Source organism: Monodelphis domestica, chromosome 1 (assembly GCF_027887165.1).
Source record: "Monodelphis domestica isolate mMonDom1 chromosome 1, mMonDom1.pri, whole genome shotgun sequence".
NCBI classification, from domain to species: Eukaryota; Metazoa; Chordata; class Mammalia; order Didelphimorphia; family Didelphidae; genus Monodelphis; species Monodelphis domestica.
The window spans coordinates 206,463,010-206,479,746 of NC_077227.1; the positions used below are offsets into that span (position 1 = coordinate 206,463,010).

The following is a 16,737-nucleotide window of genomic DNA, read 5'->3' on the forward strand; positions in this document are numbered from 1 at the left end:
TCTGGAGGGCAATTTGCAACTATGCCCAAAGGGCGATAAAAGACTGTCTGCCCTTTGATCCAGCCATAGCACTGCTGGGTTTATACCCAGAAGAGATAATAAGGAAAAAGACTTGTACAAGAATATTCATAGCTGCGCTCTTTGTGGTGGTCAAAAATTGGAAAATGAGGGGATGCCCTTCAATTGGAGAATGGCTGAACAAATTGTGGTATATGTTGGTGATGGAATACTATTGTGCTAAAAGGAATAATAAAGTGGAGGAATTCCATGAAGACTGGAACAACCTCCAGGAAGTGATGCAGAGTGAAAGGAGCGGAACCAGGAGAACATTGTACACAGAGACTGACACATTGTAGTACAAGAGAATGTAATGGAGTTCACCAGTAATGGCTTTACAATGTCCCTGAACAACCTGCAGCGATCTACGAGAAAAAAAAAAAAACACAAAACTATCCTCAAGCAGAGGACAAACTGAGGGAGTAAAAACACCGAGGAAAAGCAACTGCTTGACTACAGAGGTTGAGGGGACATGATGGAGGAGAGACGCTAAATGAGCACCCTAATGCAAATACAAACAACAAGGAAATGGGTTCAGAGCAAGGACACATGTGATACCCAGACGAATGGCCCGTCGGCTAGGGAAGGGGTGGCGGGGGTGTGGGGGGGAGGAAAAGAAAATTATCTGTTTCCAATGAACAATGTATGAAAATGACCAAATAAAATGTTTTAAAAACTTAAAAAAAAAAGAAGTAATCTGTTCCTCATTTTACCAGCAAGGACTTTAAGCCCCAGAGGTTCAGCGACTTGACCAAAGCTATACAGGTAATATGTGTCAGAGCCAAAAGTCAGGTATTCTGAACCTAACTCCAGGACTCCTGTATTGGCTGTAGAAAAATATTACATGTGTAAATATCTGTAAATACATCTATTTATAATCTTGTTGTTTAAAGGAAATTAGAAAGTTAAATAAAATATGCTATGCAGAAGAATGCTTTATTCCATTAGCTGTGAGTCTTTCTATGCACAACTAATAAAAGTCAACCGGAGGGCCTCAAATGCAAACAAACTTTTGTTGATCAAATAGTTTCACCATTTTTTCTGTGATTATCTTATTACCTTATTGCCCTTTATGTCCAGAGTACTGTTCACTTGAACTATATGTTAAAAAGCTGCTCAACCCTTAGAGACTCAGGAAGATCAAAGTAGATTTCTTAACTAACTTGTTCAGAAATGAAAATCCCAAAAGAAAAATTCTATCTCTTCAAGTCAATGTCTAAGATCCCTTTCAGCTCTAAAATTTTAAGTCAATGTATATAATCTTTTCAAATCATCTTAATATTGTTATTAAAAGGAAAAATATTAATAATCATCAATAACAAAAAATTAAATAACCATATCTCAAAATACTCAAAATCAAGAGAAACAGGGGAGGTAGGCGACTCAGTAAATATAGAGCCAGGTCTGGAGATGTGAAGTCCTGGGCTCAAATCTGGCTTCAGATACTTTCTAGCTTTGTGAACTTGAGAAAGCCACTTAAACCCTATTGCCTAGCCCTTACTACTCTTTTGCCTTGGAATCAATACTTAGTATTGATTCTAAGATAGAAGGTTAGGTTAAAAAAAAAAAACAGAGAAGCAAACAAATTTAAAAATTCAACCAAACCTTATAGCGATGATTTTTGTGAGCACTGTTCTGGAAACAGTTCATGCAGAGGACACATGTTGGATCAATTGCACAATCCCTAAAGAAGAGATTTCAAGTTAGTTATTATAAGTTTCAGATCCATATCATTTCAAGAAAAGACCTACATAGGTAAGGTTAAAATAACAGATTGAATTAAATATATATATATGTGTGTGTGTGTGTGTATATATATGCACACACACACACACATATATACTATACTATACTTATATAAAGAAATGAATGCCATCATCTTCAATAAATAATGGTTTATATTTATAGGGCAAGTTTACAAATTTCTTCCAACAACCCTGTGAAGTAGATTCTGTATTTTTATCTTTTTTTTTACAGACAGAGAAACTAAGGTAAGTAAGGTCATACCCCATATTATGTTATATCTGTCCAAGATTACATAGCAAATAGTGCATCCAGGACTAGATCCTGGGCCCTCAAAATCCAAAGAGTTTTCAGCTATACCATTGGGGACAGGGAGCAGGGCAGGAGTAGGGAAAGCAAGATCAGAATATCCCCATTGTTGGCAAATTCTCATACTTTTAGGGTATATTTAAGTTTTATAACTATACAAAAGTTATTTAGAGCTAAGTTTGGTGAATTAATAGGGGTGATCAAACTGAATATTATTATTTAGAGGAGGAAGGAAAAAGGATGATTAAGGATATGAATATAAAGTAATGAAATTTACATTCTTGTGTCATAAATTGGTACCAAAAATGAATGTTAATACAAAAATGAATAATATGGAAATAGGTTTTGAGAGATAATATAAGTATAATCCAGTGGAATTGCTTGTCAACTCTAGGAGGTGGGAGAGAAGATGGGAGGGAGACAACATGAATCATGTAACCTTGGAAAACTTATGTGTAAATTTATTACTGGAATAAAATAAAGGAAAAAATATTTTTAAAATTCCAAAAATATTTTGAATAAGGGTAGCTGGACCAGAATAAACATAATAAGCATAAAATCTCCATTTGCAATTAGTTTTTATTTCATTATATTTAAAAAAGAAAAAGAAAAGAAAATCTGTGATTACTTAATAGTTTACCCTATATGATATGATTTGGGTGGCTAATTTCTGCCCTGCCCTAATATGAAATGTCAGAATATTCCTGCCCAACTTAGAAAATTACCTGCTGTTCCAATATCCTATAATCTTCACTTATAAAGAGGTTACATATTTCAAGTTGAGGTTTGTAAAAAAGAAAAGCTAAATCTCAGTCCAATTTATTCAAAATAATAATCTTTAAAATAAATCACATTAATATTTTCAATAGGAAAAAAATGTATAGAAGGGCTTATTTGCTAACCACCTTTTTCAAAATATTATTTAGGGAAGGATGTGAACTTCCTAAAAAATTTATAAATAGATTTTAAAAATTTAGTAGTAAACAAAAAATCTTTTGAAATCTAGAAGGCCATATTAAAAATTGCTCTAAACTTTTTTCTTTTTTGAACTGGTATGGTACAAATCACACAATGAATATTTTGTTTCCTCTGATGATTTCTCTAATAAGATAGAAAAGAATTGACTATACTTAACAGATACATAAAATATTCACAATTCTATGCTAGTTTTTAGACAGAATATAAAAAACCCAGATCTCAAGTTCTAAACCAAATGAGTCAAGTTTCAAACAGGTATAATTAAGAAAAAGACTATAACAGACTGGGCTTTAGGTGAACAATTGTCATAAAGAACTCTGGCAGTAAAGCTGCTTCCATTTCCTGTTCTCTACATCTTCTTTCCTTCCGCCCTGCCCACTACTCTACCCTTATTATACAGCTAAAAGCAAGCAAAGTTTCTTCTACTTCCCTATTCTCTTTTTGGCAAAGGCAAAAGCCACTTCTTAGACCTTAAAACAACAAAGAAAGAAAATGTGATGTTAAAATTACTATTAGTGAGAATCTACCAAATATACAGTATGGGGCAGTCAGAGATCATTAAATAAGTGCTGAAAAGAACAAACATTAAATAAAATTGCAATGTTTTATAAAGAGCCTTTTGAGTTAAAAAGAATCTTTCAACAGTGGCAACCTAAAAAAAGTTCACTACTAGATAACAAGAAGAATTCAGATTACAAATACACTAAACCAATACATTTCCAGTTCTTACCTACAAGAGTATGTCGTCTCCCCACTTTTGAAAACCTTCCCACAAAGTTGAAATGCTCCACTTTGTTTCAATTTCTCTAAAGAAAGAACTGGATCTTCTTTAAATAGGTACCATTCCAGTGGAGTTAATATCATCATCTGAGCAGCTTCCTCCTGTTTTTCCAGTTCTGGTTCTATTTCATCAAAGTAAATGTCTGGTACAGTTTGTGCCAAATAGTATAAGAAAGCAGAATGAAAATCAACTTGCTGATGCCACCACTGGAAAAATAAATGAGAGTAAAATAATTTATATCTTGAAACACAATACTTCCTAAGGATCTGCAAACAAAATGAAATCAAACATAATTCTACTTATTCAGAAAAAGGATTAAGGTACCTCCTCCTCTGTCTTGACCTTCTCTAACATCAAAGAAAAATATTTAATGAAAAATCTTGAAAGAATACTCCAAACCACTGAGAAATAAAAATTAAAACAACTCTGAGGTTATACCTCTCACTCATCAGCCTAGAAAAGATGATACCTCACCTGGACTAAACGATCTCCTTCTGCTCTAAATCCTATGATCTTAAGGTGGCAGAAAGGTTGTAGAAAAAAGGAAATTTCGTTGAGATCTGGACAAAGGTAGAGAAAGGGGATCCCAGGCCTGCTCAGGCATTAGCCTATTCAAATGCATTAATCTAGATCAGCAGACCCCAATTATAATTTGAATACAACAATCATGAGTAAGTAAGCTAAGTAAAGATATACATAAGAGTTAACAGAATTCCTTTTGTGTATGAAGATGTACTCATGGATAAGTACAAATGGTCAACCATTCTAGTTTATTCTCCCCACCCCCTGGAGAAAGAGGACCATCTTTGCTGGACTAGAATATCAACCCCTTTCATTTTACAGATGTGAAAACTGAGGCCTGAAGAGACTGCTGAGGTCATATCAATAGTAAGTATCAGAGATGGCTTTGAATCTAGATCCTCTGACTACAAATTAATTTCTCTTTCCAGTACCCAATTCTGTCTCCTTTTTCCTTCTGTTACATTCTTCTGCCTGACATTCTCTGCTCTTTTAGATTTTTTTCTTATTTCATTGAAAGACTTCATTTTTTTAAGATGTCCTTCTCCTTTAACAATCTGGAGAGCAGCATGCTGTTCTTTCTACCTATTCACTTTCCCTTCTAGTTGGGAAACAACTTGCATGCTAGCATTGACAAAAGCACAAATATAGTATATTCTCTGCAGTTCATTACCAAATTACTCGCCATTTGAAGAGATACAACAGGATACTCCCAACCCACTTCTTCATGGAGTTGGGAAGTCCATAGGTATTGTACATTGCCCATGTTTTTGGACTTTTTCAATGTATTGATAAGTTGCAATGATTTTTTCCTTGGGGAGGTGTTTTAAAAAATATTTTTTGTTTTACAATTTAGGTCAGCAATTCTATAAAATTCTGTAAAAACAAAAAATATCAATAAAAACTTTTTTTTTTTAAAAGACTACTTTCCATACTTTCTGAAAGCAAAATCTGTCTTATTTGTTAGTTATGCAGTTAACTTCTGGGGAAAAACTGCCAGTTTGTTGGGTTTTTTTTCCTTTAGGGGAAAGGGGCCTTTCTTTTTTTAATTTTTTTTTGTCAATTACATGCAAAAACCTATTTTAACACTAGTTGTTTTTTTTTTAATTTTGAGTAGCAAATTCAATCCCTTCCTCCCCAACTCCTTCTTGAAAAGGCAATTCAATATAAATTATACATGTGAAATAATGAAAAAACATTTCCATATTAGCCATGTTACAAAGGAAAACAGATCCCCCCCCAAAACAAGAAAAATATAGAAGTATGCTTTCATCTGCATTCAGACTCAAGTTCTTTTTCTGAAGGTGAAGAGTAGTATTTTTCATCATAAATCCTCTGTAATTGTCTTAGATCATTGTATTGTTTAAAATAACTAAGTCAACAGCTGATCATCTTTATAATATTGCTATTTTCTCTTGGTTCTGCTCACTTAAATTTTCATTACTTCATATTTTTGAGTTAAAACTACTCAACAATAGGATGAGGGAGATATGGCTAAACAACAATTCATGGGGGGGGGGGGAATACCTTCATTTAAAAAGATATTTATGTATGAAATATGCCAAAAGAGTGACACAACTGCACAAAAAAAGGCTAATGTGATTTTTAAAAATTGTTTTTCTAAACCCCTACTTTTCCTCTTAGAATCAACAGTATGCATTCCAAGAGGCTAGGAAATGGCAGTTAAGTAACTTGTCTATGGTCACAAAACTAGGAAATGTCTGAGGACAGATTTGAATCTAGGATCTACATCTTTAGTCCTGGCTCTCAATGCACTGAGCCACTTAGCTGTGCTCTGCTAATGTATTCTTAAGAGATGCACATTAAGAGAAACACAATATTTAGAACAAGCAAAACTGATAATCTCCATACATTTTTCATGATTGTTTCACATTTGTAGTACTATATTCAGTTGGTGCATCCTATTTTAGGAAGAACACTGAAAAAACATACAGTGAACAAGATAGCAGGAAACTAAGCCTTTTCATGTGAAATTCACTTGAAGGAAATGAGACATTAATGCAGGAGAAGAGACGGTTTAATGAGGTCAAGGAAGCCACCTATAATATTTGAAGGGCTTTTGTGTAGGAGACTTGTTTTGTTTGTCCCCAGTCAGTTGTCATTTGTCCTTTGTTTTCAAAGAAGATCAATAACACCATGATGGTGAGGTCAAGATATGTGTTCAGTCCAATTAGTCCAATATGAATTCAAAAAGGCTCAGTTACCATTCACTGAGCAAAGTAATCTGTTAGAACATTTAGGAAGATGCCTTGATTTACACAGTTCACATCTCCTTTGTGCTACTGTGATTCTGCTTTGCTCATAAATTATAGCGCCTTCTTTGATGTAGTCCTGTGCCAGCATCTCCCATGTCTCACAATCAATACTAAAGTTCTTCAGAGAGACATTGAGTGTGTCTTTGTACCACGTCTTCTGACTACTATGCAAGTACTTGCTTGTGTAAGTTCTCTGTAACACAGTGCTTCAGGTAAGAATACAGTGAGCATTTGGGCTATGTGACCAGTCCATTAGCACTGTACTCTGTGGTTGAGAGTTGTATTGTCTGCTTGGCAGTGAAGTTTGAGGAAAGAACACAGTAACTTATCTTTCCAGGTAATCTTCATTATATTTCTAAGATAATTTAAATGGAAGTGGTTCAGTTTTCTAGCAGGGTGATGATAGACTATCCAGGTTTCATAGGCATACAACAGTGAAGTCAGCACAATGGCTATAGACCTTCAGTTTGGTAAGCAGTCTAATATTTTCCCACACTTCCTTTCATAGCCTCCCAAATACTGAGTTAGCTCTGTGTGCATCAATCTTATTATCTGTGTGGTCATCCCTGGAAGGTATAGTGCCAAGGTAAGTGAACTTATCCACAGCATTCAAAATTTCTCTAGTTACTGTGACCAATGGATCCATATATGGATGGGGCAGTGCTGATTAGTGAAGAACCTCTTGTTTTTTTTAGTGTTGGTTATACACAGGAGTAAAAGTTGTTAAGGAGACAGATTTCCGATCTTTACAAATAAGGAAAATTTCCAATCTGTTGTCCAAAGTGGAATGGGCTGCTTCAGGTAATAGTAATCTTCAAAAGAAAGCTGTTTCATGACCACTTATCAGGGATATTGTATAGTGTAGCATCCCAAGCATATTCACATCTATGAAATATAAATGACTGTATGGCGACTGTGTCTCCAAGCATAAGGTTATACCAAGGAGGCTTGTGAATGTAACCTTGAACTGGCCATGCGGCCCTTGGCTAAGACAAACTCATTAACATGCTCGGACTCAATTCCCCTGGAAAGCACCAAGGTTTGCAATCTACACGCCCAAAGGTGTTCCCTCTACCTTGCCACCCAATCTTAAGTGTCTATATTTTGTGATGTGGTTACTACATGCTTGGGAGTACCGCCCAAGCAGGACAGGAATAAAATCCAGAGGCAATCCCATGAACTTCCTCTTGCCTCTTGGCCTTTCTCCTTACATGGAGCTCCACTGGGCTCCTCAATGACTATCTCTCTCTCTTCTTGACCTTCTCCTTCCCCGAGGCTGTAACCATCTCGGCATGCATTTCCTACCTTAATCTCCTCCTCTGCCTAGTGTTCCTTTGTACTCATATTTTCCTATCAAGGGAGTATCATAGGGATTGCCTGCCCTATCCAACCACTGACTTGTCCCTGTCTTTCATTTCCACCCTGGTTCTCGGTTCCTACCTCTCCTCGGGTCCCATCACAAAGGTGAGCCCCTTCCCTTGTGGGACCCTGCTGGTCAGGGAAGTCCATTAAGGAAAACCCCACATATAGAATATTCCTGCTTAAATGAAGTTTAAATTAGATAAATATTCTTCCAACTATATAAATCTAAGCTTTACTAACTTCTCATTTTTGCCATTATTTTTTCAGGACAAAAAGTCAAATAACATATTATTTTATGGTTTATGAAGTAGGTGGTACCAGTATTATCCTCAGTTTACAAATGAGGAAACTAAGAGAAGAAGCCAACTAACTTGTTATGCACAGTCTGAAGTGAGATAAACTGAGGTTTGTTGATTGTTATATCCATATACCACATTACTTCTCTTATTCTTTCTTCATATCCTGTTTATGATTTTTTAATTCAGGTTATACAAGTGCCACAAATCCCTAAATAACAGATGTCTCAAGGCTTGTGCTTTCCTAACCCTGGGATCAAGATTTTTGTCGTCAAAAAACATTTATTAATTGCCTATTTATATACCAAGCACTTATATATACTTATATGCCATGCACTGTGCTAAATGTTGCCAAAGAAAGGCAAAAGACAGTCTCTGTTCTCAAGAAGCTCACAGTTTAATGGAAAAAAATGAAAACAATTACATTCAAACAATTAATATGAAGTATCTGCATACATCTGAAAAGAGGACAACTGTAAGACTGAGTGATCTTATACTTTTTAATGTAAAATAGTTTAGTTGTAATATCAAACAATCCAATTTGGTTGCAATGAAACAAATTTTAAAAAATATATTATTGGTAGCAGAGCTAGGTATCAACGACTTTTCTGAAGCTATATTAAGCTATGCAAATCTCAACTAAGAATGTAAGGAATACTTCAATATTCCACTCATTTATTATCTTGACAGTGCCAGAGATGAGTACCCCAAGATGAAAAGACACTTCACCTATCTATCGCTATAGTCAATTTGTAATTATTCTCACTTGCTTATGGTGGATAGGTGACCACTTATTTCCAAGACTGATTTATGAGTTCATTATTCATTTTAAAATTTTATGGATTTATAGTTTTACATTGCTACTACTATTTGATGACTGTTGCTGGCCCTCTCCCCCAAAAGTGCAATTAAGCAAATAAATATACATTTGCAATGTCTGAAAATGCAGCATGTAATTGGAAATCTGTTACCCTAAAAATTGTATTTCCCAGGAACCCACTGACTTCCTGTCATTACGTACTTTCTGTAGACTGAGGGATAAATTCAGTGGGCGTTCCTGGTCTGGCCTCTTTGCTTCCAGTCAGCGACTATGGTGTTTAGTGGGGATTTGGAACAGGCTAATTAGCCATGGGCACGCGGTTTTTTTTAAAATTTTTGTTACCTTTTTATTCCTTTATTTCTAATGATCATTAATAAATATCTTAAAATATAATATTTTTATATATTGTGCATTAATTTTAATTTTTACAATGATAGCAATCACTGAAGTTGGAGAAGGAATTCTCAATTTTTTAAGATAGCCTAGATAAATTTTTAAGCCACGGTTCTCCTGCCATGGCTTTTGGAACCCCCACCCCTTCCCCGCAAACTCCCAGAGAATTCTGAACTCTCTTTGGAGCTGCTGCCCGACTTTTGCCGTTTTCCCCCCTTACTTTTTGCCAGTCATCTGCCCTACTGGCCTGACTGCTTTAGACTTAGCATGGGACTCTTGGCTGAGAAGAAATAAGCCACTTCTTGAGTAGCATTCCTCATTGCTGTCAATCTAGCCATCTGCTCATGATCTTCCTGATCCCACTTGCTCCTGACTGCTGTTGCTGGTCCTGTTGTGCTGCTGGTTGCTACTGCCACTACAACACACAAGTTGGGAGTCCTTGGAGCCGCTCTCCAGGCAGCTGATAAAAGTTGGGGTGTGCTTTTCTTAGGCAATAATTAGCCTCCTAACTCCCTGTCCACATGGCAGGGGAAGCAAGCTGCTCCCTAGCTTTTTACCCCTGGGGGAAGGGAAAGGAAGGTTACTCTTCCAAACAGGAAGTAAAATTGAAAACATGGGACACTCTAAGAAAGAGCAGTGTATTACTTATCTCAAACAGCTCCCAGTTTTAGGATGTTTTTTTCTTCCTACCATTCCTGGGTGCACTGGTCCTTTCAATTATCTTGCCTGAGATTCAGGGGAGAAATTCATCTCCTTAAAACTCTTTGCCATTTGGGCCTGCCCAGTCTCTAAAATGCATTCAATTTGGAATACCTCCCCACCATGTTCAGTGAGGAATTGTTCCACACTGTGCCAAAAGGAATCTAAATAGATGGAGAAGGAACTTAAAAGAGGCTGGAGGTGAAAATTGTAAGCCTTTTTAGACTCCATTGTTTTATGAAAGTCTCTGTATTTTATTGTATTTTGCTAATTGTCCGATTTAAGATTTAATTTTGTTGTTTTACGTTCATATATTAATCATTTTAATCTACTATGTATGCTTTTAGATACACTGTTACCTTTCCCCTATAACTATGCTGACCAAAATATCATTTTATAAGCCCATAAAAACAGACTTTTCCTTCCATTTTGCCTTTGTTAATTATCAACTAGATAATGACGTATGTATTTAATCAAAACTGCTTATAATTGCATATAGCCTTTGGAGAATTTTATGAACTAAATATCTCAAATTGATTTTTTAAATTTGAATTAATTTATTTAGTCAATTTACAACATTATTTCTTGGTTAAAGTAATTACATTGTTTCCCTACCTCCCCTCCACCCTTCCCGCAGGTGATGCTCAATTTCATTGGGTATTACTTGTGTCCTATTTCCATGTTGTTGGTGTTTGTCTACATCCCCAGCTATATCCCCCTCAAGCCATGTATTCAAGCAGTTGTTTTTCTTCTGTGTTTCTACTCCCACTGTTTTTCCTCTGAATGTGGATAGCGGTTTTTCTCGTAGATTCCTCCAAATTGTTCAGGTTCAATGCATTGCCACTAATGGAGAAGTCCATTACATTCGATTGTACCACAGTGTATCAGTCTCTGTGTACATTGTTCTCCTGGTTCTGCTCCTTTCACTTTGCATCACTTCCTGGAGGTCATTCCAGTTCACATGGAATTCCTCCACTTTATTATTCCTTTGAGCACAATAGTATTCCATCACCAACATATACCACAATTTGTTCAGCCATTTCCCAATTGAAGGGCATCCCCTCATTTTCCAATATTTTGCCACCACAAAGAGTGCAGCTATGAATATTTTTGTACATATCGTTTTCCTTATTATCTCTTTGGGGTACAAACCCAGCAGTGCTGTGGCTGGATCAAAGGGCAAACAGTCTTTTAGCGCCCTTTGGGCATAGTTCCAAATTGCCCTCCAGAATGGTCTCAAAATGATTTTAAGGGGTCTTCAGAAATTATTTTTAGATTTTTTTTTTCAATAGCTCTGACTGATCATCTTGCCTGCTTCTGAGGTATTTGTAACAAGGGGTAAAGAGTCCATTTAATAGCTGAAGTGAAGTGCAATTATCCTTACCTCCACATTTGTAAAAATGTAAATGGATAAGACATAACAATCTCATACCAGAGGATTGGGAATGGGAATTTGTTCCTAGGGCATGGTACACCTGGATGGCTCCCAAAAGGGAACATCTCCCATTTGTAACTCTTCAGCTTACTCTACTCTTCCACCAGAATGATCTAGATTCTTGGTGACGTTTTTAGACCCAACATCAACAGTACAGAGGTTTGTGTCTTTTCTAGACTCCTCTGCCACATTTTGTAATGATGGCAGTAATAGATTTTTTAAAAAAAATCTCAGCCAAGGTTGAAAGATTGCTATACCTATAAAACTTGTGACAAGTATCCATTAACTTGTAAGGTTTTTTTTTTTTAATGTCATACAGCAGATTCAGGAGAATTTTGATACTTTTTGAATGTGCATTACCTGTTGTATTACTGTTTTATTCTGAAAATCATTTGTACTCACTCAGTGGTTCATGACCAAGTTAAAAAGGAAATGGATCTCATTTTTAGTGAGGAACCTTTGTACTCTACCTTTCCTTGGCTGACACAGTGTGTAAATAATTTTAATATATATTTATTTTTTTTTAATTTTTATTATTGTTTTTCCTTGCATGTGCAATACTGTATTTGAGTTTTATTTTTTCTCTCCTTTTTGTATTTGAAGCATGTCATTAGTATTGAGATTTTCTTTAACTTTTTTATTCTACAGTAATATAAGTTAAAATATATATTTGCTATAATATTAATGCATACCCAAGAGCTTTAGACTATAAAAATGCCATTGATTGTTTAAAAATTATGGAACTTTGCTTAATGATTGTGCCTGAATCCAGGTGAAGGGAATACAAAAAGAGCCACTGAACAGTGCCAAGGAAGCACAAAGCTACTTGCATAGTGCCAATTGAGCACAAGGTCAAGAGACCAAACCAATCCTATGTGGATTAATGACATTCTGCACAAAGAACACAAGGACTTGATCATGTGGGAGAGTCAAGGTTGTGGCTGTTTAAAATGTGTTAAATGCAAGACTTCTTTGTACCACACACTCTACATCAAGTACATAATGTAGAGGATTCTGGCTCCATCCTGGATCCCATTTGCTACTAAAATTTAGTCCCTTTTCTATCTTTCACAGTGTAGTAAACTTTCTATAGTCCTAGCTACTGACTGGGTAAGTACATAATTGCTTAAATCATTTTAATTGGGTCCTGATTCAAGGACCTGTTATAGGTTTATTTTCCTTTACTTAGAATTTTTACACATAAGACTGATATTTTATATTTAACCCACAAGTTACTTTTTCTATTTTATTTAGATTTTTTGATGTTTTTATTTCTCTTGCCAATTATTCATATACCTCATAACTCAGCCATACATCCCTAAGTGATCCCTGTGTTTATCACCATCCTCCTCAGGGGGGAAATGTGTAATTATCCTGTAATACAAAGTTCTTTTGAGAGAAATTTCAGGGTAAGAAACATTCTACCTCTCCGAAATCAGAAAGTGAACTGTTTGGAGAAGGTACCATGAAGATGCCTGCACAGACCACACACTGCACCAGAAGATTCAGAGTGAACTTTGGGATGTGGTGATTTGTACTGTGTGGGGTTGAATTCATTTGTATGTATACTCTTATGCCAAAGGGAACTGCCCCCAATTGGCTTTCTGTCAATCAGCCTAGCAATCATTGCTTTTCTTCTTTTTCCCTTTTATCCCCAAATTATTATAATTTAAAGGTTGGTTATGTTTACAAGATTCATTGGAGAGACCAATTCCAATTGATTGGAAATCTGTTACCCTAAAAACTGCATTTCCCAGGAGCACACTGACTTCCTGTCATTATGTACTTCCTGTAGACAGAGGATATTAGGCAGTGGGGTTGCTGGTCTCAGTCACGTTGCTTCCTGTCGGTGACTGTGGAGGTAAGTAGGGATTTTGAACAGGTTGATCAGTCATGGGCATGTTGTTTTTTTTTTTAAGTTTTGTTAACCTTTTATTCCTTTATTTCTAATGATCATTAATAAATCTCTCAAAATATAATATTTAATTATTGTACATTAATTTTAATTTTTACAGCATTCTTTATTCTGTAGCTACTGTCTAACTTCCTGCTGATATGTGGGAAGCATAATTTACCACCAATCCTTGGAAATAACCCATAGATTGCTGCACTGATCAGCATTCTAAAGTCTTTCCCATTTTTTGTCCATCTATCTTATTTGATTTTTAAATTACTTTTTTGAGTTCTTGCAATACTTAAGACCAAGTTCCATTTTTCTTTGAAGTTTTGTAGGTGGTTGCTTGATCCCACGGTTCCCTTTTGATTTTTTACCTGGCTCTTTGTCACCATAGAAATTGTCTATGGTTAGGTATTTCTTTTGCTGTTTGCTCATTTTCCCTGACTTTTTTTTTTGCCAGCAGACCAGGAGTTCTGAAAGCTGCTGATCCTGTCTCCTCTGATTATGGCTTGCATGACTCAGTACACTGAACTAGTTTGCCATGGGACTAAGGCTTCACCACGGCATAGACTTGAAAGGGCCAAGAGCTATGGACTTCCAGGTCTCACTGCAGGTTGGTGCCAGGGTCTGAGACTTCAAGGGGTATACATATCTGGGGTGTGGGGTGCTCTGTTGTTGGAGTGGGCAAGGTCCAAGGATCCCAAATTTAGATTATGCCCAGGTTCGGGTAGGAGGGTGAGATGGTTGGCCAGCACTCCTCAATGTGCAGTTTTGCTTCTGATTCCCACTTATTCCATGAAAAATTGACTATCTGCCTACTTTTCAAGTTATGATCATCAGGAGAGCCCCCTCACTCTGTCTTGGTGTTGGTTTTTGACTCCTGTCCTTTTGAGGTGCTTTCTAAAGATTGGTTGGGAAAGATTGTCAAGAGAGATTTCAGCTTTCACTGCTACTAAGCTATCATCTTGGCTCTGCCCCACCTCTAAAGTCTTTCAATGTTATTTTACTGTGGTCATTGGCAAATTGGGCCTCCTAGTTCCAGAAAGACATACACTAGATTACAATATAATTAAATGGATTCAAAATTAGCTGAATATAAGGGTCTAGAAAGCATTCATTAATACATCAATGTCAATTTGAGGCAAGGGATTTCTTGGAATATACCCAGACATTTCTCCCTGATTCTGTGGTATTAAATATTTTTATCAGTGGTTTATATAAAAAGATGGAAGAAAGTCCTAAGAAATTTACAGGTAACTCAAAAGCCAGGATGAGCAACTAACACTTAAGATGATAAAAGTCAGGATTCCAAAGGCTTTCTGTAGAAAGGGATAGAGACGGGGCAGCTGTAGGTTCAAATCCAATTTCAGATAATTGCTATGTGAAATTAGAATCTGTTCCCCTAAAAACTATGACCCACACAGAAAAACTACAATTCCTAGCAAAACTACGATATCCAGAAAAACTCTGGTTCCTAGAACCCCACTCATTTCCTGTTGTTACGTGCTGACATAGACAGGATATAAATTGGGTGGAGATCCGTCTGTCTTTTTTCTTCCTATCACAGTTTTAGTAGAACAGGCTTTATGAGCAGGGAGAAAAAAACTTAGTCACCTGGTCCTATTTTGTTAGATAATAAACTTTAGAAAATACAATAGTTGAAGTACTGCACATTAACTTAAGTCTTACATTTTACTGGTGACCAGAAGTGTGTTTCAGAACTCTTAATTTTCTCTGAGTAGATTAGTTTGAAAAGAAACAACCTTTGTCCTGCCACAGCTTTTCACCACCACCTCCCTACCCCCCTCAGGGAACTCTCTTTGGAGCTTCCACCTGTTACTGCCAAACCTGCCTCCCTGCCTGGGTGGTTCTACCAGTGCTGTTGCTCTGGTGCTCTTGCTCCTCCTCCTGCTGCTGCTGCTGCTGCTGCTGCTGCTGCTGCTGCTGCTGCTACTGCTGCTGCTGCTGCTGCTGCTGCTGCTACTGCTGCTGCTGCTGCTGCTGCTGCTACTGCTGCTGCTGCTGCTGCTGCTGCTACTGCTGCTGCTGCTACTGCTGCCGCTGCTGTTGCTGATTGGAACCACTCTCCAGAGGCTTGGAAAGTATAATCCTTCTTTCTCTTACATTGCCAACAGCTGAGTGCTTGCTTTAGAAGCCCAAGTATGTTTCCCTTAGGTAATAATTAGCCTCCTAAAGGGCTTTTATCCTGTCGACTTGGCAGGGAAAACAAGCTGCTCCCTGGCATTTTTACCCCTAGGGGGAAGGAAGTTTATTCTTCCAAAGGGGAAGTAGAATTACAAGCATGGCTCATTTGTCAAAGTGCAGTACATTACCTATCTCAAACAGTTGCTCCCAGGTTTTAGATGTCTTTTCTTCCTACTGTTCCTGGGTGCACTGGTCCTTGCAACTGTGAGGAGAGATTTATCTTCCTAAACCCCCTTGCTATTCCAGCCTTCCTAGTCTCTACAATACATTCAATATGGGATTCTTGCACACTATGTTCAGCACAAAATTCTCCCTCACTATGAAAGATCCCAGAGGTGTGACAAAAGGAACCTAAATGAATAATGATCCTGAGGAGCAGAAGGAACTTTAAAGAGTCTGGAGGTGGGTTTTTAAGCCTTTTCAGACCCCACTGTTTTATGTAAGTCTCTATTCTGGAACTGGAAAAAAAGACTCTTGAATTCAGTGCCTGCATCCTGTCACAAAGATTGTTTTTGCTGATTGCTTGTTTTAAGATTTTATTATATTTGTTAAGTTCTGTTACACTATGTCACTTTAAGTTACTGTGTTTTTGACAATTAGCTATATGTGCCATTATATTGTCTTTATTTGTACCTCCCCATATTACTGGACTGGAGAAGATACCATTATAAAAGTACCTTTGAGTTGTTGGTAACAAGAGGTAAGGGTTCATTTAGTAGCTGAAGTGAAGTATTATAGCACTAATCTCTACCTCCATATTTATAAAAATGTAATGGATGAGACATATAAAGACATGCCTTTTATGACTATTACAATTTCATACCAGAGGACTTGAGGTTTTCCTAGGGGCCATGGCACCCCTAGATGGCTCTCAAGAAGGAGCATTTCCCATTAAGCTTAAGTAGCTTCAGGATGATTTTTAACTCTTCAGCTTAATCTAACTCCACCAGAATGATCTAGATTTTTG

At 36.8% G+C, this 16,737-nt stretch overlaps 1 protein-coding gene across 1 annotated transcript in view; it reads right to left on the reverse strand.

Annotated features, from left to right (window-relative positions):
- UBR1 (ubiquitin protein ligase E3 component n-recognin 1) overlaps window positions 1-16,737 on the reverse strand; it is a 178,880-nt gene that overhangs the window by 135,175 nt on the left and 26,968 nt on the right. The window contains exons 2-3 of the mRNA XM_056810343.1: window positions 3,818-4,074; window positions 1,663-1,741 (exon numbers count right to left, since the gene is read on the reverse strand). Coding sequence (XP_056666321.1) covers window positions 1,663-1,741; window positions 3,818-4,074 — 336 coding nt within the window. The remainder of the gene's footprint in view (window positions 1-1,662; window positions 1,742-3,817; window positions 4,075-16,737) is intronic.